Raw genomic sequence first — 25867 nt, forward strand, 5'->3', positions numbered from 1 at the left:
GATGTAAATATGTTTACAGAGCTGATATCAGGAGCCAAAAATAAAGAATCACATATCTGGAATATTTTTCAAGTCTCAGGAAAGCCATTCACCTGAGGAAGAGCATGAGGAAAAGATTAACATTAAACAGAGATAAGTGGTGGGAGGGAAAGGGAGAGAGAAGGGAAATCGCATGGAAATGGAAGGAGACCCTCATTGTTACACAAAATTAAATATAAGAGGATGTGAGGGAAAAGGGGGAAGAAAAAAACAAGGGAGAGAATTGAATTACAGCAGATGGGGTAGAGAGAGAAGATGGGAGGGGAGGGAGAGGAGATAGTAGGCGATAGGAAAGGTACCAGAATACAACAGTCACTAATATGGCATTATGTAGAAACGTGGATGTGTAACCGATGTGATTCTGCAATCTGTATTTGGGGTAAAAATGGGAGTTTATAACCCACTTGAATCAAATGTATGAAAGATGATATGTCAAGAGCTTTGTAATGTTTTGAATAACCAATAAAAAAACATTTTCCCATTTCAAAAAATGACATTGGTGATTTATTGTGATCACTTTATACACAGCAGAACTACATTTAATTCTCTGTCCTAGTTATAAAAGTCACTAGATGCGAAAGCATCTACTTTCACAGTTTGTATATAACATTTATGGACTATCTTAAATTCGTTTTAAAAAATATTTATTATTTAGCCTTTAGTGGACACAACATCTTTATTTTATTTATTTTTTTATGTAGTGCTGAGGATCAAACCCCATGCCTCACGCATGCTAGGCGAACTAGCTGCTACTTGAGCCATATCCCCAACACTCTCTTAAATTCTTATTTTCACCTTGCTTCTTTATGATAATGAGAATTCAAACTTATGGGTAATATATCATTCACTGAACAACTTCTCAGTCCAAATCAATCCTTCTACTATTGTATTGTCACTGGAGTGTTATGTTAATCTTCCTACAAATGTGTGCGGAACATTTCATTGATTATGCCAATTCTTAAAAATACAAATGTGCCGAGCCCTAATATCCAGAGTATACAAAGAACTCAAAGACTAAACATTAAGAAAACAAATAACCCGATCAACAAATGGGCCAAGGACCTGAACAGACACTTCTCAGAGAAGGATATATAATTAATCAAAAAATACACGGAAAAAATGCTCACCATCTCTAGCAATCAGAGAAATGCAAATTAAAACCACTCTAAGATACCATATCAGTCCAGTAAGAATGGCAGCCACTAGGAAGTCAAACAACAACAAGTGCTGGCAAGGATGTGGGGGAAAAGGTACACTTGTACATTGCCGGTGGGACTGCAAATTGGTGCAGCCAATTTGGAAAGCATTATGGAGATTCCTTGGAAAGCTGGGAATGGAACCACCATCCGACCCAGCTATTCCCCTTCTCGGACTATTCCCAGAGACCTAAAAAGAGCACACTATAGGGATACAGCTACATCAATGTTCATAGCAGCACAATTCACAATAGCTAGAACGTGGAACCAACCTAGATGCCAGTCAATAGATGAATGGATAAAAAAATGTGGCATTTGTACACAATGGAATATTACTCAGCACTAAAAAATAACAAAATCATGGCATTTGCAGGGACATGGATGGCATGAGAGCAGATTATGCTAAGTGAAGTTAGCCAATCCCTAGAAAAGAAATGCTGAATGTCTTCTTTCATATAAGGAGGGGGGACTCAAAACAGAGCAGGCTGGAAGAGCATGAAAAGAAGATTACCATTTAGAAGGGACAAGAGGTGGGAGGGAATGGGAGAGAGAAGGGGAATTTCATGGAAATGGAAGGATACCCTCACTGTTATACAAAATTACATATAAGAGGATGTGAGGGGAAAGGGGAAAAAAGGAGAGAAATGAATTACAGTAGACGGGGTAGAGAGAGATTGTGGGAGGGGAGGGGAGGGGACAGAAGGGGGGATAGGGAGGGAATAGGAAAGGCAGCAGAATATAACAGACACTAGTATGGCAGTGTGTATAAACTCGGATGTATAACCAATGTGATCCCGCAAACTGTACACGTGGTAAAAATAAGAATTCATACCCCACTTGAATCAAATGTATGAAATATGATATGTCAAGATCATTGTAATGTTTTGAGCAACCAATAAAAATTTAAAAAAAGAAACAAGAAGAGACAAGGCCCATATTAAAGAGATTTAAAAATTCTACTGAAATCTATAAGAAAATGTTTGAATGAATTATGAGGTATTAAAAAAAAGTACAAACTTAATATCTTGCATAGAATTTATCACCCTATGTTTATAGACTCAAAAAGCCTTCATTATTTTAATCTTCAACTGTGTTTTAACAAAGCCCCATTATTAAGGGCTCTCTACTTCTGGCTTATTCTTTCTTACTTAGTCTTTTCCCCCATATGAGATCCTCACCACCACAGTCATCAATGGCTGACCTTGCATTATAATTCAAGGATCACTCTATGTAACATCTTCTCCATTGATTGACTGTATTCAATTGCACTTCATAGCAGGAAATGTATATAACACAGCTTCATGTTGTTCACAATATCTACCACAATACCTTGTACTTTGGGGGCACTGAATACATGTATAAGGATATACTTATGATTATTGGATGCTTTTTGTCACATGTGTTCGCGAATGAGCCAGGGTTTTCCCTCCATATCCCCCATAGTTTCCAGGAATATTCCAAACATATTTACAAGAAGAGAAATGCTTTTATTTGGATGGTCAGTTTTGAATACAGTAGGTAGGTATCTCTCTCAGATTGAAATATAAAATGACAAACAGCTGTGGTCAGAGTGAACCACGCTAGAAGACTGAATCTGAGTGATCAGAAATGCCTTTCAGCAGTAGGAGCAACAACCACTGGAACCAGATTCAAGCCAAATGTGATAGGTCTTACACTGAAAAAGGATCATTATTTGTGATTTAAAACAATAAACAAACACAGAACACCTAAAGAGAAGGAGGCACCCTGCTATAATTTGGATCTGGAATGTTGCCCAAAGGTCATGTGTTGAAAGCTTAGACCCCAATGTAACAGCATTCAGAACGGACTCTACAGAAAGGTGAATTGAATCCTGGGCTCTAACCTCATCTGTGGATCAATCCACTGATGGGTTCACGATTGGACAGGACTATTGGGAGTTGGTAAAAACTGTGGGCGGTAGGGCCTAGTTGGAGGGTAGGCCATTGGCGTTGATTCCCTGGAAGGGTACATCATATTCCTCAGTCCTTTCTTCCCCTCACCTGATCTCCATGATCTCCATGAGTTGATCCCCTGATCTCCATGAGTTGAGCAGCTCTGTTTTGAAGCCAGGCTCTCTGCCATGGTAATCTGCCTCACTTCAGGCCACAGCAATGGAGCCTGAAATTGAACCAAAATAAATATTTACTCATTTAATTTTCTCAGGTATGTTGTCAAAGTGATGAAAAAGTCTTCTAACACACACACACACACACACACACACACACACACACACACAGGAGGAATGGTCTAAAGGGAGAAAAGGACACTTGGTATTGTTGATGCCTTCTTCAACAGTAGACACAGCTGGGGTACAGCGTGGATTCGCACTTCAGCAGATGCTAAAAGGGGCTTAAATTTTTATATTAGTCTTTTATGAGGAGAGATTGACTAACACAGGCCTGATTTCTCTCTCAGATTTGGAGATGAATAAGAAGGACCAAGAAGATTTCCTTTTCTAGCACAGGACACAAATGCAGTCACTAGTTTCTGATACCAATCTGAGTAATTATGTCTACTTGCTCTATCTTGAAGGCAAGAGACATTATGAGGTGATTATTATAATCCTTAGAATCTATTTAACCATTAATTTTCCAAAAATTCTGCCTTTTTTTAAATCTTATTTCTGCCACCTTGAGGTTTTGTTCCCTGAACAGACATATAGAAAGAACAGCTCAAGGAAAAGAGTCTCCTGAATATGGGCTCTGGGAAGAGAGTAATGGGAGCAAACCCAAACCCCTTCTAAAGGGTAATGAGGAAAATGATCCTAAACAAAACAAAAAGCAAATATGAACAAAGTGGCAGCAGGCTCTATTTGTTGGCCACTTTCTCTGCACCAGCCATCAGGTGAGAACTACACACTATGTTCTCATTTACTGTTCAACTCATGCTTGGGAGAGAGGTTTTCTAAATGCATTCTGTCAGTTTAGCTCCAAAATTGCTTTGGTCCCAACTGGTATGTCTGTTACAGCCCATGTGCTTCATCTCTTTGCTTTGTCCCCAACTCTACAAAACTGCCTCCTCATTAACTTGTTGGAATTTAAACACCTTGGAAACCAGGGCCTTATCTTAACTCCTTCTGATCCTTAGAGGTATGGGAATTAAATTTAGGATTGTTACTCCATCGTAGAAAATTTCTCAACTTTTTATTTCACTCTGTACTGTTTAAACCTGGATTATATTTGGCATTGATAAACAACAATAGGTTAAGTGAACATCAACCTGTTGGCTCTAAAACAAATTTTCTTAAGTGAAATTTAAGTGGAATTTTTGAGCACTTAAATAAACTCAATCAGAATTAACAAGGACCAAATAATATTAAAATGAACTCGAAAATTTATAGATTAACAGCAAAAATTTATTTTTGGAAAGGGTAAAGATGGTTCTTTAGTGACATTTAATCCATATTATAATTTGAGTTCTGAGAATGATTAAGACTTTGTGATGGTTAATTTTACATGTTAACTCGTCCTGGCTACGATGCCCAGACACTTGGCCAACTTTTATTCTGGGTGCGTCTGTGCTGGTGTTATGGGGTGAGATTTACTTTTGAATCGGGGACTTTTAGTTAAATAGATTCCATTCTGTAATGGAGAGAGACCTCACCTCGTCAACCGAATGCAACTGAATGGGACAAAAAGCCCACCTCTCCCAGACAAGAGGGAACTGTCCAGTGAACTACCTTTGGATTTCATCTACAACATTGATTCTTCCTGGCTCCACAGCACACTGCCTTGGGACTCAAACTAGAACACTTTCCTGGATCTCTAGCTCCTCCCAGCCAACCCTGCCCAATCCTGTGAGCCAATAGCTGACAGGCAAGTGCAGGGAAGAAGCAGAGGCCCTGCAGGGGGTGAGTGTGTGCTACTGGATGCCAGTCCCTGGTCAAAGCGCAGGACAGGCTTCTGAGTTTACAGGCAGGAAGGGATGATTAGTGTTGGTGCAGCCCCAGGAACCCCGCGCTCTGAGGAATTCTGAGCGCTTGGGTCATAATTGACCCCGGCAACGCCAGAGGACGTTCGGGGCAGAGAAGTGGACGGTGATGGACGCGCTTTTCAGAGCTGGTCCCATGGATCACTGAAGTGGCCACGATGTGGTCCTGGTTTGGAGGCCTGGGCTCAGGCTTGGGCCACTTCTTGGGTCAGGTGGGGAGCAGCTTGGCTTTCCTCACCGGCCATAGCTCCAGCTTCGCCGGGGAAATGCTTCCGGGTGACTTAGGAGACCCAGAGGCAGCTTTACATCATTGTTGGAGAAAGGAAATGGAAACTACTGATTCCACACTAAGATGTGAGAATGAAAGACTGAAAGAGTATTGTACTGACCTGGAAGAAAAGCATGAAGCATCAGAGCGACAAATAAACCATCAGTCTGTAAGTTACCAAAACCAACTGCAACAGAAAGAGGTAGAGATCAGCCATCTTAAAGCAGGACAGATTGTACTGCAAGATCAAATGTTCCAACTACAGGCAGCCGCTCAATCAGTACACTCGGGAGCTTGTGGTGTGCCAACAACAACTGCACCGGCTCCGTTCGGTTCCCTGATCAGTAGTCATTTTTCAGCCTTTCGTGATGACGACATGGACTCTAGTGACATAATCTTATCACAACAAGAAACAAACAGATTATCAACTGAAGCTGCAAAACATGAATCTGAAGTTGGCCACTCGAGGCAGATTGCTGAGGCTCAGGGAACACACCATTCTGACTCAAGTGAAATCTGCAAAGTACAAAATACTGTCAAGACTCTTCAACCAAACCAAAGTCCAGACATATATGATCATCAGCATGAAATTTCAGTTTGGGAGCAGAGTTCTACTGTGGCAGAAAAGGGAAGAATCCTTCCTCAGAGCTCAGCAGTGGAAGAAGTGTTCAGGCTTCAACAAGCCCTGGCTGATGCGGAGAAGGAAATCGTGAGACTAAATGGTTTAAACCAGGATAACCGTCTGGCTGAAGACCATCTGAAACTTAAAATGCATGTTGAAGCTTTAGAAAAAGAGAAGGCATCATTGAGTCAAGAAAAAGAGGAACTTCAGATGTCACTGTCAAAATGGAGCTGTGACTACCAAGTCATGAAAAACAGAGCTTCAACAGACATGAATTTGAATGTACAATTACTAGACTTAAAACTTCACTTGAAGGCAAAGGAGGAAGAACTGAATCAGACTATCAATGAAAAGAAAATGCTGATAGCCGAGTTAGAAGAACTGGATCATCAGAATCAGGAAGCTACAAAGCACATGATTTTGATACAAGAGGAGCTATCCAAACAACGGAATGAAGGAGACCTTGTCATCAAGAAGTTGGAACAAGATCTAGATGATGAAAAAAAGAGAGTTCATCAACTTGAGGATGATCAAATGAACATATCCCAAGAGTTGCATGTGCAGAAGGAGAAGTTAACTGAGAACGCACAGAGCCTCAGTGATTTGCACTTAACTAAGCAGAAGCTTGAAGGTAAAGTAGAAGATTTAGCAGATCAGCTAAATCAGTCACAAAAAAATAGTTTAAACATCCAGCAGGAAAACCTGGGGCTTAAGGATCACATTAGACAACTTGAAGATGAGCTGTCTGGATTTAAGAGCAAGTATCGAACTTCTCTGAATGAAGACTCTAACAGTCATTGTAAGGATGACATGCTTAAAGAACGAGAAGCTGAAGTTAGCAACTTAAGGCAAAATCTTTCTGAAGAGGAACAGCTCAATGAAAATTTAAAGAAAGTTGCCGTTGAACTCAAAACGGAAAATGAAATGTTGATTTTAGCACGTGACGATGTAAGGCGTAAGTTGGAAGAATCTATTGCTGCTTACAATCAAATCTCTCAAGAAAAAGACACTATCACGGAGACTCTCAAAAGAGACAAAGAAGAGATTGAAGCCAAACTGCACCAGGCAGAAAAAAGACTGTTGGAAGAAGCAAATAATCACAGGCAGACTATTCAGGAACTCTCCAATGCACATAATTTGAATACCTGTGTCTTAAAGCTGAAACACGAATGTGCAGTTCAACTCATCCAAGAGAAGGACTTTGAAATAGCAGGACTCAAAAAGAATATTGAGCAAATGACTGCTGATGAAAAAGAAACTGATGAAATTTTGGCATCTTATGTAGAAGAAGAGGAGCGATTGATACAAGTCATAAATGAGAAAGAAGTTTTTATTGAAAAACTCGAAGAAAAAAGTTCACAACTACAAAAGGATTTAGATAAGTGTTCTCAGGCCTTAGGAGAAAATGAAACTTTAAGGCAATCCATCGAAAGAAAGGACAAAAGTCTTACCTACATGAGAGCAGAAAACAACTATCTGCGAGTAGAATTGGAAATACTTAGGGAACAGCACAATCAAGCTGTACCAGTGGCTGAGCCTACAGCTCTTGATGCTGTCACAGAACTAGAATTGGAGGTATCTCAACTGAATATAGTCAAAAATCATCTGGAAGATGAAATTCAAGACCACCTGAATATCATTGAAAACCAAAACCAGCGTAAAATGCAACTACTTCAGTCTTTACAGGAGCAGAAGGAGGAAATGGATGAATTTAAGTACAAATATGAGCAGATGAATGCTGCGCATAGCCAGTTAATTTCAGAAAAAGAGGAGGAAATTAAGAACTTGCAGAAAACTATTGAAGAACTAAAAGCCCAGTTGCCTGGAGAGAAAGGAGATGCTCAAACATTGAATTCTGATATTTTTCAAGAGACCAAAGTAAAAATCCTAAGAGAAAAAGAGGTTCAACACTTACGGGACCAAGAATTACGCCTAAACCGGGAGCTAGAAAGGCTACGCAGCCATCTCTTGGAATCAGAAGAGTCTTACACCCAGGAAATTTTGGCTGCAGAAGACAAAGAAAAACAGTCAATAGCTGAATGGAAGAACAAGGCCGAAAAGCTAGAAGGAGAAGTATCATCATTGCAGGAACGTTTGGATGAAGCAAATGCTCTGTTGGATTCTGCTTCCAGACTGAGAGAAGACTTAGATCTCAAGGAAGAACAGATGGAAGAACTGAAAAAACAAAACGAGCTCCGAAAAGAAATGTTGGACCATGCACAACAGAAATTGTCGACTTTGGTCAACAGCGCAGAAGGAAAAGTGGACAAAGTCCTCATGCGAAACCTTTTTATCGGTCATTTCCAGACACCAAAGGACAAACGTCGTGAAGTATTGCAGTTGATGGGGAGCATCCTGGACATTCCGAAGGACGAAATGGAGCAGTTGCTGAATAAAGATCATGGTGGTGTCAGTAAGTGGATGAGTTGTTTTGGTTCCACGTTCTGCAGCTGTGCCTCTTGGTAACCTAGCTGGAGTTGGACTTGGTGGACCTGGGCATCCTCTTGTTAAACCCATTGCAGATTTCATGCCCACCTTTACACCACTGCCAGTGTCCCCGGACAATAGTGCCAGAGTTGTACTCCAGGATCTTCTAAATATTTAGCATTTGAAAGAAGCCATAACCCTTTTTTACGTTTTACAGCATGGCCTTTTGAAAAAGTACTCATGTGTTTGTAGACAAAAAGAGAAAGCAAAAAAGCTGGTATATGTAAGTGTATAGCTACTAGGTATTTTATTTTATTTTTTTTAGTTGTTGTTGTGATTTTTTGCTATAGTACTTTTTAAAAAATTTGTTTTGTTTTTTGTAGCACTTTTTGTTTCTAGAATTTTGTTCCAATGTAGCAGATAATCATCACCCGTTATCAATTCTGATGTACTTTTGGGAGCAACTGTACAGAGCAGCCTTCTTGAACCACTAGTTCCAACCTCTTTTTTTTAAAACAATAATAATATTTCTTAAATTTAATGGCATTAAGATAAAAACGATACATGTAATTACAGGAAACAAGAAACATCCAACCCATAAGAAGGATGTCTCAGATTTAGAGTACATGAAAACCAAACATAATGTTGCAAAAAGTTGAGAATATTTAGTTCATCCAAGATAACATTGTACAACTACCACGAGAAAATTCCAATGGGGAGGACCTAAACATGAAGCTTAGTGGATAAATTCTAAGATGCTTTGAATCCAAATTCTAGGACCCCTATCCATTTTGCTTATTTCCATTTCTATACGAAAGTCACTTCACATTAATTCAGTTTTCCAGATGATAAACATGTCCAGAAGGAAGAGTATTTTTATGAGTCAACCCCGAAGTGGGATCACAGGATCCATTGCCAATGGAAAAGTTAATTAGTAAGAATGTATCATTAAATATCTGGACTGCTTATCTATATACTATTGGGGGCTCTACAATAATTCTCATAAACACATTTTATAAAACATTTGATCAAAACAAGTTGGGGAGAGAAATAAGCTAACAACAGTTTTTGGAAGATGAAAAGCTTTAAAATAGGAGTAGTTATAACCTTTTGATAAATTAAGGTAAAAGATGAATCAGAAGTTTCCAGCTTAAGTAGGTGAAATCAGAGAAGAGAAAAAGCAGATTGCATAGCACATACTTCTCTGACACCTGTAGTTTCTAAAACCATTCAGAACATTTTTGTTAAAATTAATTTAAACAAAATTTAATATATTTTTAAATATAAATTACATCATCATTTAATATAAATTAACCTAATTTAAATTAATTTTATTAGTAGTATTATTTAAATTTCTTTTATTAATACTATGGTTTGATTTAAATTTCTTTTATTAATTGATATTGTTTATTAACTTATATTAAATTATAGTATGATTTATATTTAAAAACTCATTAAATTTTATTTAAATTAATACAATTTAACAAAGTAAATTTAACATAATATAGATTGAGTTATTTAATATTGACTATATAATTTAATATAAACGTCAATAAAGTTAATTTTAATAAAAATGCTCTTAGTTGTTTTGGAAATTACAGGTGGCAGTGAAGTATTAGCTATAGTATCTTCTTTTTTCTCCTCTTTGATCTTACCTAACTTAAGCTAGAACCTTTTGGTTTATCTTTTGTTTTACTTTACAAAAATAAAAAAAGGAAGAAAAACACCTAGTACCTACACACACATCAGCTTTTCCTTTCTTATTTCTAAATTTCACCTTAACATTTACATTATTTTACCAAAATTAAGATGCCATCAGTTGTTACTCCTGAGAAGAATACCAAAGTATATATTTTGCTTCGACCTGCCAAATTACTTGGAATCTTATTCCAGTAGACTTCACATGGTTGGGAAAAGCAGAGTTCAGATTTGTCATGAGAGACTTTTATATATTCGGCTCACTCCATTGTGTCTAGGTGAGCCTTTGGGTTTCGATGCCTGGAAACACACTTCTTATATTTCAGAATTGAAGAGCTCTTGGAAACAGCGACCTCACCGCATTCTTGAGAAAAATATGTTATACGGGTACTCAGAAAATTACAAAGATTAATATAGATTCAAGATTTTTTTTAAGACAAGGGGTTTAATGGAGAAAACAGCAAGATAGCCTTAGAAATTTCATACTCCCTGCATTCTTAGGAAAAGCTTCTATATTGTAAAGAATAACACCAAACAGAAAAGTTCCTAAGAAAATATTGTGCTTTCAGTTTCCTTGTCTCATAAATTTTATTAAAGTTTCATTAAAGACCCTGTATTTGCTAGCCTTTTTATTAAATACTTTTTTGAGATATTCTATTAATGTCTATGACTGGATTTTATTTGGTCTCACATTAATGTCGCTCCCTGTGACAAAGGGTACATGGGAGGCAGGCAGGATCAGCCTGTCCTCTCCGAGGCACCAGCTGTCGGAACCAGGCTCTGACAGAGGTAGTGAAGGGCACTAGCGTCTCCTGGACTGAGCGAGAGGGTAAGTATCTGAGTAATATTAATTGTGTATAAATGCCACATTTTTTATGCATTCATCTACTAAGTTGTTTCCACAATTTAGCTAATGTGAATTTTGCTGCTATAAACATTGATGTGGCTGTGTCCCTGTAGTATGCAGTTTTTAAGTCCTTTGGGTATAGACCAAAAAGAGGGATAGCTAGGTCAAATGGTGGTTCTATTCCCAAATTTCCAAGGAATCTCCAAACCGCTCTCCATATTGGCTCCACCAATCTACAGTCCCACCGACAGTGTAGGCGTGTACATTTTTCCTGAAATCCTCACCAACACTTATCGTTGTTGTCTTCATCATAGCTGCCATTTTCAAAAATCGCTGACATTCTAACTGGAGTGAGGTGCAATTAAACCCCTATCTCTCACCATGCACAAAACTCCACTCAAATGAATCAAGGACCTAGGAATAAAACCAGAGAGCTTGCATGTAACAGAAGAAAAAGTAGGCCCTAATTCCAATCATATGGGATTAGTCCCAAAATTCCTTAATAAGACTCCTATAGCACAAGAAGTAAAATCAAGTATCAATAAATGAGATAGATTCAAACTAAAAAAGTTTCTTCTCCACAAAACAAACAATCTGGGAGGTGAATAGAGATCCTACATCTTGGGAGAAAATTTTTGCCCCATCACACATCAGATAGAGCACTAATCTCTAGGGCATAGAAAGAACTCACAAATCTGAACACACACACACACACACACACACACACACACACACACAAATAAATAAATAAAATAACCTGGGCATCCTCTTTTTAAACCCATCGCAGATTTCATGCCCACCTTCACACCACTGCCAGTGTCCCCGGACAACAGTGCCAGACTTGTACTCTAGGATCTTCTAAATATTTAGCACTTTAAAGAAGCCATAACCCTTTTTGATGTTTTACAGCATGGCCTTTTGCAAAAGAACTCTGTATTTGTAGACAAAGAGAGAAAGAAAAAAAGCTGAGATTATATATATATATATATATATATATATATATATATATATATATGTATGTATATAGATACTAGGTTTTTTTTTTTTTTTTTTTTTTTTTGCTATAGCTCTTTTTAAGAATTTTGTTTTGTTTGCTGTAGTACTTTTTGTTTATAAAATTTTGCTCCAGTGTAGCAGGTAATCATCACCAGTCTTCAATTCTGATGTACTTTTGTAAGCAACTGTACAGAGCAGCATTAGTGAACCATTAGCTCCAAACTCTTTTTTTTTTAAATGATTATATTTGTTAAATTTAATGGCATTAAGATAAAAATGATACATTTAAATAACAGGAAACATGAAAAATCCAAACCACCTGAGGGAGATCTCAGATTTAGAGAAGAAGAAAACCAAATATGATGTTGCAAAATGTTGAGAATATTTAGTTTATCCCAAATAACCTGGTACAAGTACTGAAAGAAAATTCCAGTGCAGAGGGCCTTATCATGAAGCTTAGTGGATAAATTCTAAGATACTTTTAATCCAAATACTATGACCCCTATCCATTTTACTTATTTCCATTTCTATAGAAAAGTCACCTCACATTAATTCAGTTTTCCAGATGTTAAATATGTCCAGAAGTAAGAGTATTTTTATGAGTCAACCCCAACGTGGAATCACATGATCCATTGCCAATGGAAAAGTTACTTAGTAAGAATATTTCATTAAATATCTGGACTGTTTATCTACATACTTTGGGGGCTCTACAATAATGCCTATCAACACATTTTTTAAAACATTTGATCAAAAAAATTGGGGGAGAGAAAGAAGCTAACATCGGTTTTTGAAAGATGAAAGGCTTTAAAAAAGGAGTAGTTTCAACCTTTTCGTAAATTAAGGTAAAAGATAATCAAAAGTTTCTAGCTTAAGTAGGTGAAATCAGAGAAGAGAAAAAGCAGATTGCATAGCACATACTTCTCTAACACCTGTAGTTTCTAAAACCATTCAGAATATTTTTATTAAAATTAATTCAAATAAAATTTAATAAATTTTTAAATATAAATTATATTATCATTTAATATAAATTGATCTGATTTAAATTTATTTTATTAATTAATATTGTTTAAATTTATTTTATTAATACTATTGTTTGATTTAAATTTCTTTTCTTAATTGATTTTTTAAATTTTGACTAAATTTTAGATTGATTTATATTTAAAAGCTCATTAAATCTCATTTACATTAACACAATTTAACAAAGTCAATTTAAATAACATTTAATATAGATTAAATCATTTAATATGAACTATATAATATAATAAAAAAATTAATAAAATTAATTTTAATAAAAATCCTCTTAGTGGTTTTAGAAACTACAGGTGTCTGAGAAACATTAGCAAAAGCAATTCTAAGCAGGAAGTGTGAATCTGGCGGTATAGCGATACCAGATTTCAAACTGTACTACAGAGCCAGAGTAACCAAAACAGCATGGTACTGGTACCAAAACAGGCGGGTGAACCAATGGTACAGAATAGAGGACACAGAGACCAATCCACAAAATTACAACTTTCTTATATTTGATAAAGGGGCTAAAAGCATGCAATGGAGGAAGGATAGCGTCTTCAACAAACGGTGCTGGGAAAACTGGAAATCCATATACAACAAAATGAAACTGAATCCCTTTCTCTCGCCATGCACAAAAGTTAACACAAAATGGATCAAAGAGCTTGATATCAAATCAGAGACTCTGCATCTCATAGAAGAAAAAGTTGGCTCCGATCCACATATTGTGGTGCCGGGCTCCAAATTCCTTAATAGGACATCCATAGAACAAGAGTTAATAACAAGAATCAACAATTGGGACTGACTTAAACTAAAAAGTTTTTTCTCAGCAAGAGAAACAATAAGAGAGGTAAATAGGGAGCCTACATCCTGGGAACAAATTTTTACTCCTCACACTTCAGATAGAGCCCTAATATCCAGAGTATACAAAGAACTCAAAAAATTAAACCATAAGATAACAAATAACCCAATCAACAAATGGGCCAAGGACCTGAACAGACACTTCTCAGAGGAGGACATACAATCAATCAACAAGTACATGAATAAATGCTCACCATCTCTAGCAGTCAGAGAAATGCAAATCAAAACCACCCTAAGATATCACCTCACTCCAGTAAGATTGGCATCCATTATGAAGTCAAACAACAATAAGAACTGGCGAGGATGTGGGGAAAAGGGTACACTTGTACATTGCTGGTGGGACTGCAAATTGGTGCGGTCAATTTGGAAAGCAATATGGAGATTCCTGGGAAAGCTGGGAATGGAACCACCATTTGACCCAGCTATAGCCCTTCTCGGAATATTCCCTGAAGACCTTAAAAGAGCGTACTATAGGGATACTGCCACATCAGTGTGCACAGCAGCACAATTCACAATAGCTAGACTGTGGAACCCACCTAGATGCCCTTTAGTAGACGATGGATAAAAAAAAAAAAAAAATGTGGCATTTACACACAATGGAGTATTACGCAGCACTAAGAAATGACAAAATCATGGAATTTGCAGGGAAATGGATGGCATTAGAGCAGATTATGCTAAGTGAATCTAGCCAATCCCTAAAAAACAAATGCTAAATGTCTTCTTTGATATAAGGAGAGCAACTAAGAACAGAGCAGGGAGGAAGAGCATGAGGAAAAGATTAACATGAAAGAGAGACAAGTGGTGGGAGGGAAAGGGAGAGAGAAGGGAAATCGCATGGAAATGGAAGGAGACCCTCATTGTTACACAAAATTAAATATAAGAGGATGTGAGGGAAAAGGGGGGGAAAAAAAAAAAACAAGAGAGAGAATTGAATTACAGCAGACGGGGTAGAGAGAGAAGATGGGAGGGGAGGGAGAGGAGATAGTAGGCGATAGGAAAGGTACCAGAATACAACAGTCACTAATATGGCATTATGTAGAAACGTGGATGTGTAACCGATGTGATTCTGCAATCTGTATTTGGGGTAAAAATGGGAGTTTATAACCCACTTGAATCAAATGTATGAAAGATGATATGTCAAGAGCTTTGTAATGTTTTGAATAACCAATAAAAAAAATTTTCCCATTTCAAAAAAATGACATTGGTGATTTATTGTGATCATTTTATACACAGCAGAACTACATTTAATTCTTTGTCCTACTTATAAAAGTCACTAGATGCGAAAGCATCTACTTTCACAGTTTGTATATAGCATTTATGGACTATCTTAAATTCGTTTTAAAAAATATTTATTATTTAGCCTTTAGTGGACACAGCATCTTTATTTTATTTATTTTTTTATGTAGTGCTGAGGATCAAACCCCATGCCTCACGCATGCTAGGTGAACGAGCTGCTACTTGAGCCATATCCCCAACACTCTCTTAAATTCTTATTTTCACCTTGCTTCTTTGTGATAATGAGAATTCAAATTTATGGGTAATATATCATTCACTGAACAACTTCTCAGTCCAAATCAATCCTTCTACTATTGTATTGTCACTGGAGTGTTATGTTAATCTTCCTACAAATGTGTGCGGAACATTTCATTGATTATGCCAATTCTTAAAAATACAAATGTGCCGAGCCCTAATATCCAGAGTATACAAAGAACTCAAAAATTAAACATTAAGAAAACAAATAACCCGATCAACAAATGGGCCAAGGACCTGAACAGACACTTCTCAGAGAAGGATATATAATTAATCAAAAAATACACGGAAAAAATGCTCACCATCTCTAGCAATCAGAGAAATGCAAATTAAAACCACTCTAAGATACCATATCAGTCCAGTAAGAATGGCAGCCACTAGGAAGTCAAACAACAACAAGTGCTGGCAAGGATGTGGGGGAAAAGGTACACTTGTACATTGCCGGTGGGACTGCAAATTGGTGCAGCCAATTTGGAAAGCATTATGGAGATTCCTTGGAAAGCTGGGAATGGAACCACCATCCGACCCAGCTATTCCCCTTCTCGGACTATTCCCAGAGACCTAAAAAGAGCACACTATAGGGATACAGCTACATCAATGTTCATAGCAGCACAATTCACAATAGCTAGAACGTGGAACCAACCTAGATGCCAGTCAATAGATGAATGGATAAAAAAAAAGTGGCATTTGTACACAATGGAATATTACTCAGCACTAAAAAATAACAAAATCATGGCATTTGCAGGGACATGGATGGCATGAGAGCAGATTATGCTAAGTGAAGTTAGCCAATCCCTAGAAAAGAAATGCTGAATGTCTTCTTTCATATAAGGAGGGGGGACTCAAAACAGAGCAGGCTGGAAGAGCATGAAAAGAAGATTACCATTTAGAAGGGACAAGAGGTGGGAGGGAATGGGAGAGAGAAGGGGAATTTCATGGAAATGGAAGGATACCCTCACTGTTATACAAAATTACATATAAGAGGATGTGAGGGGAAAGGGGAAAAAAGGAGAGAAATGAATTACAGTAGACGGGGTAGAGAGAGATTGTGGGAGGGGAGGGGAGGGGACAGAAGGGGGGATAGGGAGGGAATAGGAAAGGCAGCAGAATATAACAGACACTAGTATGGCAGTGTGTATAAACTCGGATGTATAACCAATGTGATCCCGCAAACTGTACACGTGGTAAAAATAAGAATTCATACCCCACTTGAATCAAATGTATGAAATATGATATGTCAAGATCATTGTAATGTTTTGAGCAACCAATAAAAATTTAAAAAAAGAAACAAGAAGAGACAAGGCCCATATTAAAGAGATTTAAAAATTCTACTGAAATCTATAAGAAAATGTTTGAATGAATTATGAGGTATTAAAAAAAAGTACAAACTTAATATCTTGCATAGAATTTATCACCCTATGTTTATAGACTCAAAAAGCCTTCATTATTTTAATCTTCAACTGTGTTTTAACAAAGCCCCATTATTAAGGGCTCTCTACTTCTGGCTTATTCTTTCTTACTTAGTCTTTTCCCCCATATGAGATCCTCACCACCACAGTCATCAATGGCTGACCTTGCATTATAATTCAAGGATCACTCTATGTAACATCTTCTCCATTGATTGACTGTATTCAATTGCACTTCATAGCAGGAAATGTATATAACACAGCTTCATGTTGTTCACAATATCTACCACAATACCTTGTACTTTGGGGGCACTGAATACATGTATAAGGATATACTTATGATTATTGGATGCTTTTTGTCACATGTGTTCGCGAATGAGCCAGGGTTTTCCCTCCATATCCCCCATAGTTTCCAGGAATATTCCAAACATATTTACAAGAAGAGAAATGCTTTTATTTGGATGGTCAGTTTTGAATACAGTAGGTAGGTATCTCTCTCAGATTGAAATATAAAATGACAAACAGCTGTGGTCAGAGTGAACCACGCTAGAAGACTGAATCTGAGTGATCAGAAATGCCTTTCAGCAGTAGGAGCAACAACCACTGGAACCAGATTCAAGCCAAATGTGATAGGTCTTACACTGAAAAAGGATCATTATTTGTGATTTAAAACAATAAACAAACACAGAACACCTAAAGAGAAGGAGGCACCCTGCTATAATTTGGATCTGGAATGTTGCCCAAAGGTCATGTGTTGAAAGCTTAGACCCCAATGTAACAGCATTCAGAACGGACTCTACAGAAAGGTGAATTGAATCCTGGGCTCTAACCTCATCTGTGGATCAATCCACTGATGGGTTCACGATTGGACAGGACTATTGGGAGTTGGTAAAAACTGTGGGCGGTAGGGCCTAGTTGGAGGGTAGGCCATTGGCGTTGATTCCCTGGAAGGGTACATCATATTCCTCAGTCCTTTCTTCCCCTCACCTGATCTCCATGATCTCCATGAGTTGATCCCCTGATCTCCATGAGTTGAGCAGCTCTGTTTTGAAGCCAGGCTCTCTGCCATGGTAATCTGCCTCACTTCAGGCCACAGCAATGGAGCCTGAAATTGAACCAAAATAAATATTTACTCATTTAATTTTCTCAGGTATGTTGTCAAAGTGATGAAAAAGTCTTCTAACACACACACACACACACACACACACACACACACACACAGGAGGAATGGTCTAAAGGGAGAAAAGGACACTTGGTATTGTTGATGCCTTCTTCAACAGTAGACACAGCTGGGGTACAGCGTGGATTCGCACTTCAGCAGATGCTAAAAGGGGCTTAAATTTTTATATTAGTCTTTTATGAGGAGAGATTGACTAACACAGGCCTGATTTCTCTCTCAGATTTGGAGATGAATAAGAAGGACCAAGAAGATTTCCTTTTCTAGCACAGGACACAAATGCAGTCACTAGTTTCTGATACCAATCTGAGTAATTATGTCTACTTGCTCTATCTTGAAGGCAAGAGACATTATGAGGTGATTATTATAATCCTTAGAATCTATTTAACCATTAATTTTCCAAAAATTCTGCCTTTTTTTAAATCTTATTTCTGCCACCTTGAGGTTTTGTTCCCTGAACAGACATATAGAAAGAACAGCTCAAGGAAAAGAGTCTCCTGAATATGGGCTCTGGGAAGAGAGTAATGGGAGCAAACCCAAACCCCTTCTAAAGGGTAATGAGGAAAATGATCCTAAACAAAACAAAAAGCAAATATGAACAAAGTGGCAGCAGGCTCTATTTGTTGGCCACTTTCTCTGCACCAGCCATCAGGTGAGAACTACACACTATGTTCTCATTTACTGTTCAACTCATGCTTGGGAGAGAGGTTTTCTAAATGCATTCTGTCAGTTTAGCTCCAAAATTGCTTTGGTCCCAACTGGTATGTCTGTTACAGCCCATGTGCTTCATCTCTTTGCTTTGTCCCCAACTCTACAAAACTGCCTCCTCATTAACTTGTTGGAATTTAAACACCTTGGAAACCAGGGCCTTATCTTAACTCCTTCTGATCCTTAGAGGTATGGGAATTAAATTTAGGATTGTTACTCCATCGTAGAAAATTTCTCAACTTTTTATTTCACTCTGTACTGTTTAAACCTGGATTATATTTGGCATTGATAAACAACAATAGGTTAAGTGAACATCAACCTGTTGGCTCTAAAACAAATTTTCTTAAGTGAAATTTAAGTGGAATTTTTGAGCACTTAAATAAACTCAATCAGAATTAACAAGGACCAAATAATATTAAAATGAACTCGAAAATTTATAGATTAACAGCAAAAATTTATTTTTGGAAAGGGTAAAGATGGTTCTTTAGTGACATTTAATCCATATTATAATTTGAGTTCTGAGAATGATTAAGACTTTGTGATGGTTAATTTTACATGTTAACTCGTCCTGGCTACGATGCCCAGACACTTGGCCAACTTTTATTCTGGGTGCGTCTGTGCTGGTGTTATGGGGTGAGATTTACTTTTGAATCGGGGACTTTTAGTTAAATAGATTCCATTCTGTAATGGAGAGAGACCTCACCTCGTCAACCGAATGCAACTGAATGGGACAAAAAGCCCACCTCTCCCAGACAAGAGGGAACTGTCCAGTGAACTACCTTTGGATTTCATCTACAACATTGATTCTTCCTGGCTCCACAGCACACTGCCTTGGGACTCAAACTAGAACACTTTCCTGGATCTCTAGCTCCTCCCAGCCAACCCTGCCCAATCCTGTGAGCCAATAGCTGACAGGCAAGTGCAGGGAAGAAGCAGAGGCCCTGCAGGGGGTGAGTGTGTGCTACTGGATGCCAGTCCCTGGTCAAAGCGCAGGACAGGCTTCTGAGTTTACAGGCAGGAAGGGATGATTAGTGTTGGTGCAGCCCCAGGAACCCCGCGCTCTGAGGAATTCTGAGCGCTTGGGTCATAATTGACCCCGGCAACGCCAGAGGACGTTCGGGGCAGAGAAGTGGACGGTGATGGACGCGCTTTTCAGAGCTGGTCCCATGGATCACTGAAGTGGCCACGATGTGGTCCTGGTTTGGAGGCCTGGGCTCAGGCTTGGGCCACTTCTTGGGTCAGGTGGGGAGCAGCTTGGCTTTCCTCACCGGCCATAGCTCCAGCTTCGCCGGGGAAATGCTTCCGGGTGACTTAGGAGACCCAGAGGCAGCTTTACATCATTGTTGGAGAAAGGAAATGGAAACTACTGATTCCACACTAAGATGTGAGAATGAAAGACTGAAAGAGTATTGTACTGACCTGGAAGAAAAGCATGAAGCATCAGAGCGACAAATAAACCATCAGTCTGTAAGTTACCAAAACCAACTGCAACAGAAAGAGGTAGAGATCAGCCATCTTAAAGCAGGACAGATTGTACTGCAAGATCAAATGTTCCAACTACAGGCAGCCGCTCAATCAGTACACTCGGGAGCTTGTGGTGTGCCAACAACAACTGCACCGGCTCCGTTCGGTTCCCTGATCAGTAGTCATTTTTCAGCCTTTCGTGATGACGACATGGACTCTAGTGACATAATCTTATCACAACAAGAAACAAACAGATTATCAACTGAAGCTGCAAAACATGAATCTGAAGTTGGCCACTCGAGGCAGATTGCTGAGGCTCAGGGAACACACCATTCTGACTCAAGTGAAATCTGCAAAGTACAAAATACTGTCAAGACTCTTCAACCAAACCAAAGTCCAGACATATATGATCATCAGCATGAAATTTCAGTTTGGGAGCAGAGTTCTACTGTGGCAGAAAAGGGAAGAATCCTTCCTCAGAGCTCAGCAGTGGAAGAAGTGTTCAGGCTTCAACAAGCCCTGGCTGATGCGGAGAAGGAAATCGTGAGACTAAATGGTTTAAACCAGGATAACCGTCTGGCTGAAGACCATCTGAAACTTAAAATGCATGTTGAAGCTTTAGAAAAAGAGAAGGCATCATTGAGTCAAGAAAAAGAGGAACTTCAGATGTCACTGTCAAAATGGAGCTGTGACTACCAAGTCATGAAAAACAGAGCTTCAACAGACATGAATTTGAATGTACAATTACTAGACTTAAAACTTCACTTGAAGGCAAAGGAGGAAGAACTGAATCAGACTATCAATGAAAAGAAAATGCTGATAGCCGAGTTAGAAGAACTGGATCATCAGAATCAGGAAGCTACAAAGCACATGATTTTGATACAAGAGGAGCTATCCAAACAACGGAATGAAGGAGACCTTGTCATCAAGAAGTTGGAACAAGATCTAGATGATGAAAAAAAGAGAGTTCATCAACTTGAGGATGATCAAATGAACATATCCCAAGAGTTGCATGTGCAGAAGGAGAAGTTAACTGAGAACGCACAGAGCCTCAGTGATTTGCACTTAACTAAGCAGAAGCTTGAAGGTAAAGTAGAAGATTTAGCAGATCAGCTAAATCAGTCACAAAAAAATAGTTTAAACATCCAGCAGGAAAACCTGGGGCTTAAGGATCACATTAGACAACTTGAAGATGAGCTGTCTGGATTTAAGAGCAAGTATCGAACTTCTCTGAATGAAGACTCTAACAGTCATTGTAAGGATGACATGCTTAAAGAACGAGAAGCTGAAGTTAGCAACTTAAGGCAAAATCTTTCTGAAGAGGAACAGCTCAATGAAAATTTAAAGAAAGTTGCCGTTGAACTCAAAACGGAAAATGAAATGTTGATTTTAGCACGTGACGATGTAAGGCGTAAGTTGGAAGAATCTATTGCTGCTTACAATCAAATCTCTCAAGAAAAAGACACTATCACGGAGACTCTCAAAAGAGACAAAGAAGAGATTGAAGCCAAACTGCACCAGGCAGAAAAAAGACTGTTGGAAGAAGCAAATAATCACAGGCAGACTATTCAGGAACTCTCCAATGCACATAATTTGAATACCTGTGTCTTAAAGCTGAAACACGAATGTGCAGTTCAACTCATCCAAGAGAAGGACTTTGAAATAGCAGGACTCAAAAAGAATATTGAGCAAATGACTGCTGATGAAAAAGAAACTGATGAAATTTTGGCATCTTATGTAGAAGAAGAGGAGCGATTGATACAAGTCATAAATGAGAAAGAAGTTTTTATTGAAAAACTCGAAGAAAAAAGTTCACAACTACAAAAGGATTTAGATAAGTGTTCTCAGGCCTTAGGAGAAAATGAAACTTTAAGGCAATCCATCGAAAGAAAGGACAAAAGTCTTACCTACATGAGAGCAGAAAACAACTATCTGCGAGTAGAATTGGAAATACTTAGGGAACAGCACAATCAAGCTGTACCAGTGGCTGAGCCTACAGCTCTTGATGCTGTCACAGAACTAGAATTGGAGGTATCTCAACTGAATATAGTCAAAAATCATCTGGAAGATGAAATTCAAGACCACCTGAATATCATTGAAAACCAAAACCAGCGTAAAATGCAACTACTTCAGTCTTTACAGGAGCAGAAGGAGGAAATGGATGAATTTAAGTACAAATATGAGCAGATGAATGCTGCGCATAGCCAGTTAATTTCAGAAAAAGAGGAGGAAATTAAGAACTTGCAGAAAACTATTGAAGAACTAAAAGCCCAGTTGCCTGGAGAGAAAGGAGATGCTCAAACATTGAATTCTGATATTTTTCAAGAGACCAAAGTAAAAATCCTAAGAGAAAAAGAGGTTCAACACTTACGGGACCAAGAATTACGCCTAAACCGGGAGCTAGAAAGGCTACGCAGCCATCTCTTGGAATCAGAAGAGTCTTACACCCAGGAAATTTTGGCTGCAGAAGACAAAGAAAAACAGTCAATAGCTGAATGGAAGAACAAGGCCGAAAAGCTAGAAGGAGAAGTATCATCATTGCAGGAACGTTTGGATGAAGCAAATGCTCTGTTGGATTCTGCTTCCAGACTGAGAGAAGACTTAGATCTCAAGGAAGAACAGATGGAAGAACTGAAAAAACAAAACGAGCTCCGAAAAGAAATGTTGGACCATGCACAACAGAAATTGTCGACTTTGGTCAACAGCGCAGAAGGAAAAGTGGACAAAGTCCTCATGCGAAACCTTTTTATCGGTCATTTCCAGACACCAAAGGACAAACGTCGTGAAGTATTGCAGTTGATGGGGAGCATCCTGGACATTCCGAAGGACGAAATGGAGCAGTTGCTGAATAAAGATCATGGTGGTGTCAGTAAGTGGATGAGTTGTTTTGGTTCCACGTTCTGCAGCTGTGCCTCTTGGTAACCTAGCTGGAGTTGGACTTGGTGGACCTGGGCATCCTCTTGTTAAACCCATTGCAGATTTCATGCCCACCTTTACACCACTGCCAGTGTCCCCGGACAATAGTGCCAGAGTTGTACTCCAGGATCTTCTAAATATTTAGCATTTGAAAGAAGCCATAACCCTTTTTTACGTTTTACAGCATGGCCTTTTGAAAAAGTACTCATGTGTTTGTAGACAAAAAGAGAAAGCAAAAAAGCTGGTATATGTAAGTGTATAGCTACTAGGTATTTTATTTTATTTTTTTTAGTTGTTGTTGTGATTTTTTGCTATAGTACTTTTTAAAAAATTTGTTTTGTTTTTTGTAGCACTTTTTGTTTCTAGAATTTTGTTCCAATGTAGCAGATAATCATCACCCGTTATCAATTCTGATGTACTTTTGGGAGCAACTGTACAGAGCAGCCTTCTTGAACCACTAGTTCCAACCTCTTTTTTTTAAAACAATAATAATATTTCTTAAATTTAATGGCATTAAGATAAAAACGATACATGTAATTACAGGAAACAAGAAACATCCAACCCATAAGAAGGATGTCTCAGATTTAGAGTACATGAAAACCAAACATAATGTTGCAAAAAGTTGAGAATATTTAGTTCATCCAAGATAACATTGTACAACTACCACGAGAAAATTCCAATGGGGAGGACCTAAACATGAAGCTTAGTGGATAAATTCTAAGATGCTTTGAATCCAAATTCTAGGACCCCTATCCATTTTGCTTATTTCCATTTCTATACGAAAGTCACTTCACATTAATTCAGTTTTCCAGATGATAAACATGTCCAGAAGGAAGAGTATTTTTATGAGTCAACCCCGAAGTGGGATCACAGGATCCATTGCCAATGGAAAAGTTAATTAGTAAGAATGTATCATTAAATATCTGGACTGCTTATCTATATACTATTGGGGGCTCTACAATAATTCTCATAAACACATTTTATAAAACATTTGATCAAAACAAGTTGGGGAGAGAAATAAGCTAACAACAGTTTTTGGAAGATGAAAAGCTTTAAAATAGGAGTAGTTATAACCTTTTGATAAATTAAGGTAAAAGATGAATCAGAAGTTTCCAGCTTAAGTAGGTGAAATCAGAGAAGAGAAAAAGCAGATTGCATAGCACATACTTCTCTGACACCTGTAGTTTCTAAAACCATTCAGAACATTTTTGTTAAAATTAATTTAAACAAAATTTAATATATTTTTAAATATAAATTACATCATCATTTAATATAAATTAACCTAATTTAAATTAATTTTATTAGTAGTATTATTTAAATTTCTTTTATTAATACTATGGTTTGATTTAAATTTCTTTTATTAATTGATACTGTTTATTAACTTATATTAAATTATAGTATGATTTATATTTAAAAACTCATTAAATTTTATTTAAATTAATACAATTTAACAAAGTAAATTTAACATAATATAGATTGAGTTATTTAATATTGACTATATAATTTAATATAAACGTCAATAAAGTTAATTTTAATAAAAATGCTCTTAGTTGTTTTGGAAATTACAGGTGGCAGTGAAGTATTAGCTATAGTATCTTCTTTTTTCTCCTCTTTGATCTTACCTAACTTAAGCTAGAACCTTTTGGTTTATCTTTTGTTTTACTTTACAAAAATAAAAAAAGGAAGAAAAACACCTAGTACCTACACACACATCAGCTTTTCCTTTCTTATTTCTAAATTTCACCTTAACATTTACATTATTTTACCAAAATTAAGATGCCATCAGTTGTTACTCCTGAGAAGAATACCAAAGTATATATTTTGCTTCGACCTGCCAAATTACTTGGAATCTTATTCCAGTAGACTTCACATGGTTGGGAAAAGCAGAGTTCAGATTTGTCATGAGAGACTTTTATATATTCGGCTCACTCCATTGTGTCTAGGTGAGCCTTTGGGTTTCGATGCCTGGAAACACACTTCTTATATTTCAGAATTGAAGAGCTCTTGGAAACAGCGACCTCACCGCATTCTTGAGAAAAATATGTTATACGGGTACTCAGAAAATTACAAAGATTAATATAGATTCAAGATTTTTTTTAAGACAAGGGGTTTAATGGAGAAAACAGCAAGATAGCCTTAGAAATTTCATACTCCCTGCATTCTTAGGAAAAGCTTCTATATTGTAAAGAATAACACCAAACAGAAAAGTTCCTAAGAAAATATTGTGCTTTCAGTTTCCTTGTCTCATAAATTTTATTAAAGTTTCATTAAAGACCCTGTATTTGCTAGCCTTTTTATTAAATACTTTTTTGAGATATTCTATTAATGTCTATGACTGGATTTTATTTGGTCTCACATTAATGTCGCTCCCTGTGACAAAGGGTACATGGGAGGCAGGCAGGATCAGCCTGTCCTCTCCGAGGCACCAGCTGTCGGAACCAGGCTCTGACAGAGGTAGTGAAGGGCACTAGCGTCTCCTGGACTGAGCGAGAGGGTAAGTATCTGAGTAATATTAATTGTGTATAAATGCCACATTTTTTATGCATTCATCTACTAAGTTGTTTCCACAATTTAGCTAATGTGAATTTTGCTGCTATAAACATTGATGTGGCTGTGTCCCTGTAGTATGCAGTTTTTAAGTCCTTTGGGTATAGACCAAAAAGAGGGATAGCTAGGTCAAATGGTGGTTCTATTCCCAAATTTCCAAGGAATCTCCAAACCGCTCTCCATATTGGCTCCACCAATCTACAGTCCCA

At 37.7% G+C, this 25867-nt stretch overlaps 1 protein-coding gene and 1 pseudogene across 2 annotated transcripts in view; one reads left to right on the plus strand and one right to left on the minus strand.

The window, feature by feature from the left end:
- The window catches only part of LOC308649729 (trace amine-associated receptor 2-like), a 30678-nt pseudogene extending 12726 nt beyond the window's left edge, over nt 1-17952 (minus strand). Inside the window, exons 1-2 of the transcript XR_014024430.1 lie at nt 17834-17952; nt 3257-3374 (exon numbers count right to left, since the gene is read on the minus strand). The product of XR_014024430.1 is annotated as a trace amine-associated receptor 2-like (transcript). The remainder of the gene's footprint in view (nt 1-3256; nt 3375-17833) is intronic.
- LOC308649490 (thyroid receptor-interacting protein 11-like) lies at nt 5345-23117 on the plus strand (the record flags this gene model as incomplete). The annotated part of the gene is made up of 6 exons (XM_081295023.1): nt 5345-5989; nt 6431-6707; nt 8088-8190; nt 8326-8489; nt 20653-22765; nt 22901-23117. The coding sequence occupies 6 exons, from the start codon at nt 5345-5347 to the stop codon at nt 23115-23117; spliced, it is 3519 nt and encodes a 1172-aa protein (XP_081151149.1).
- Nucleotides 23118-25867: the final 2750 nt, after the last annotated feature.

Source organism: Spermophilus citellus (genome assembly GCF_964194105.1).
Source record: "Spermophilus citellus genome assembly, chromosome: 5".
Classification (NCBI taxonomy): domain Eukaryota; kingdom Metazoa; phylum Chordata; class Mammalia; order Rodentia; family Sciuridae; genus Spermophilus; species Spermophilus citellus.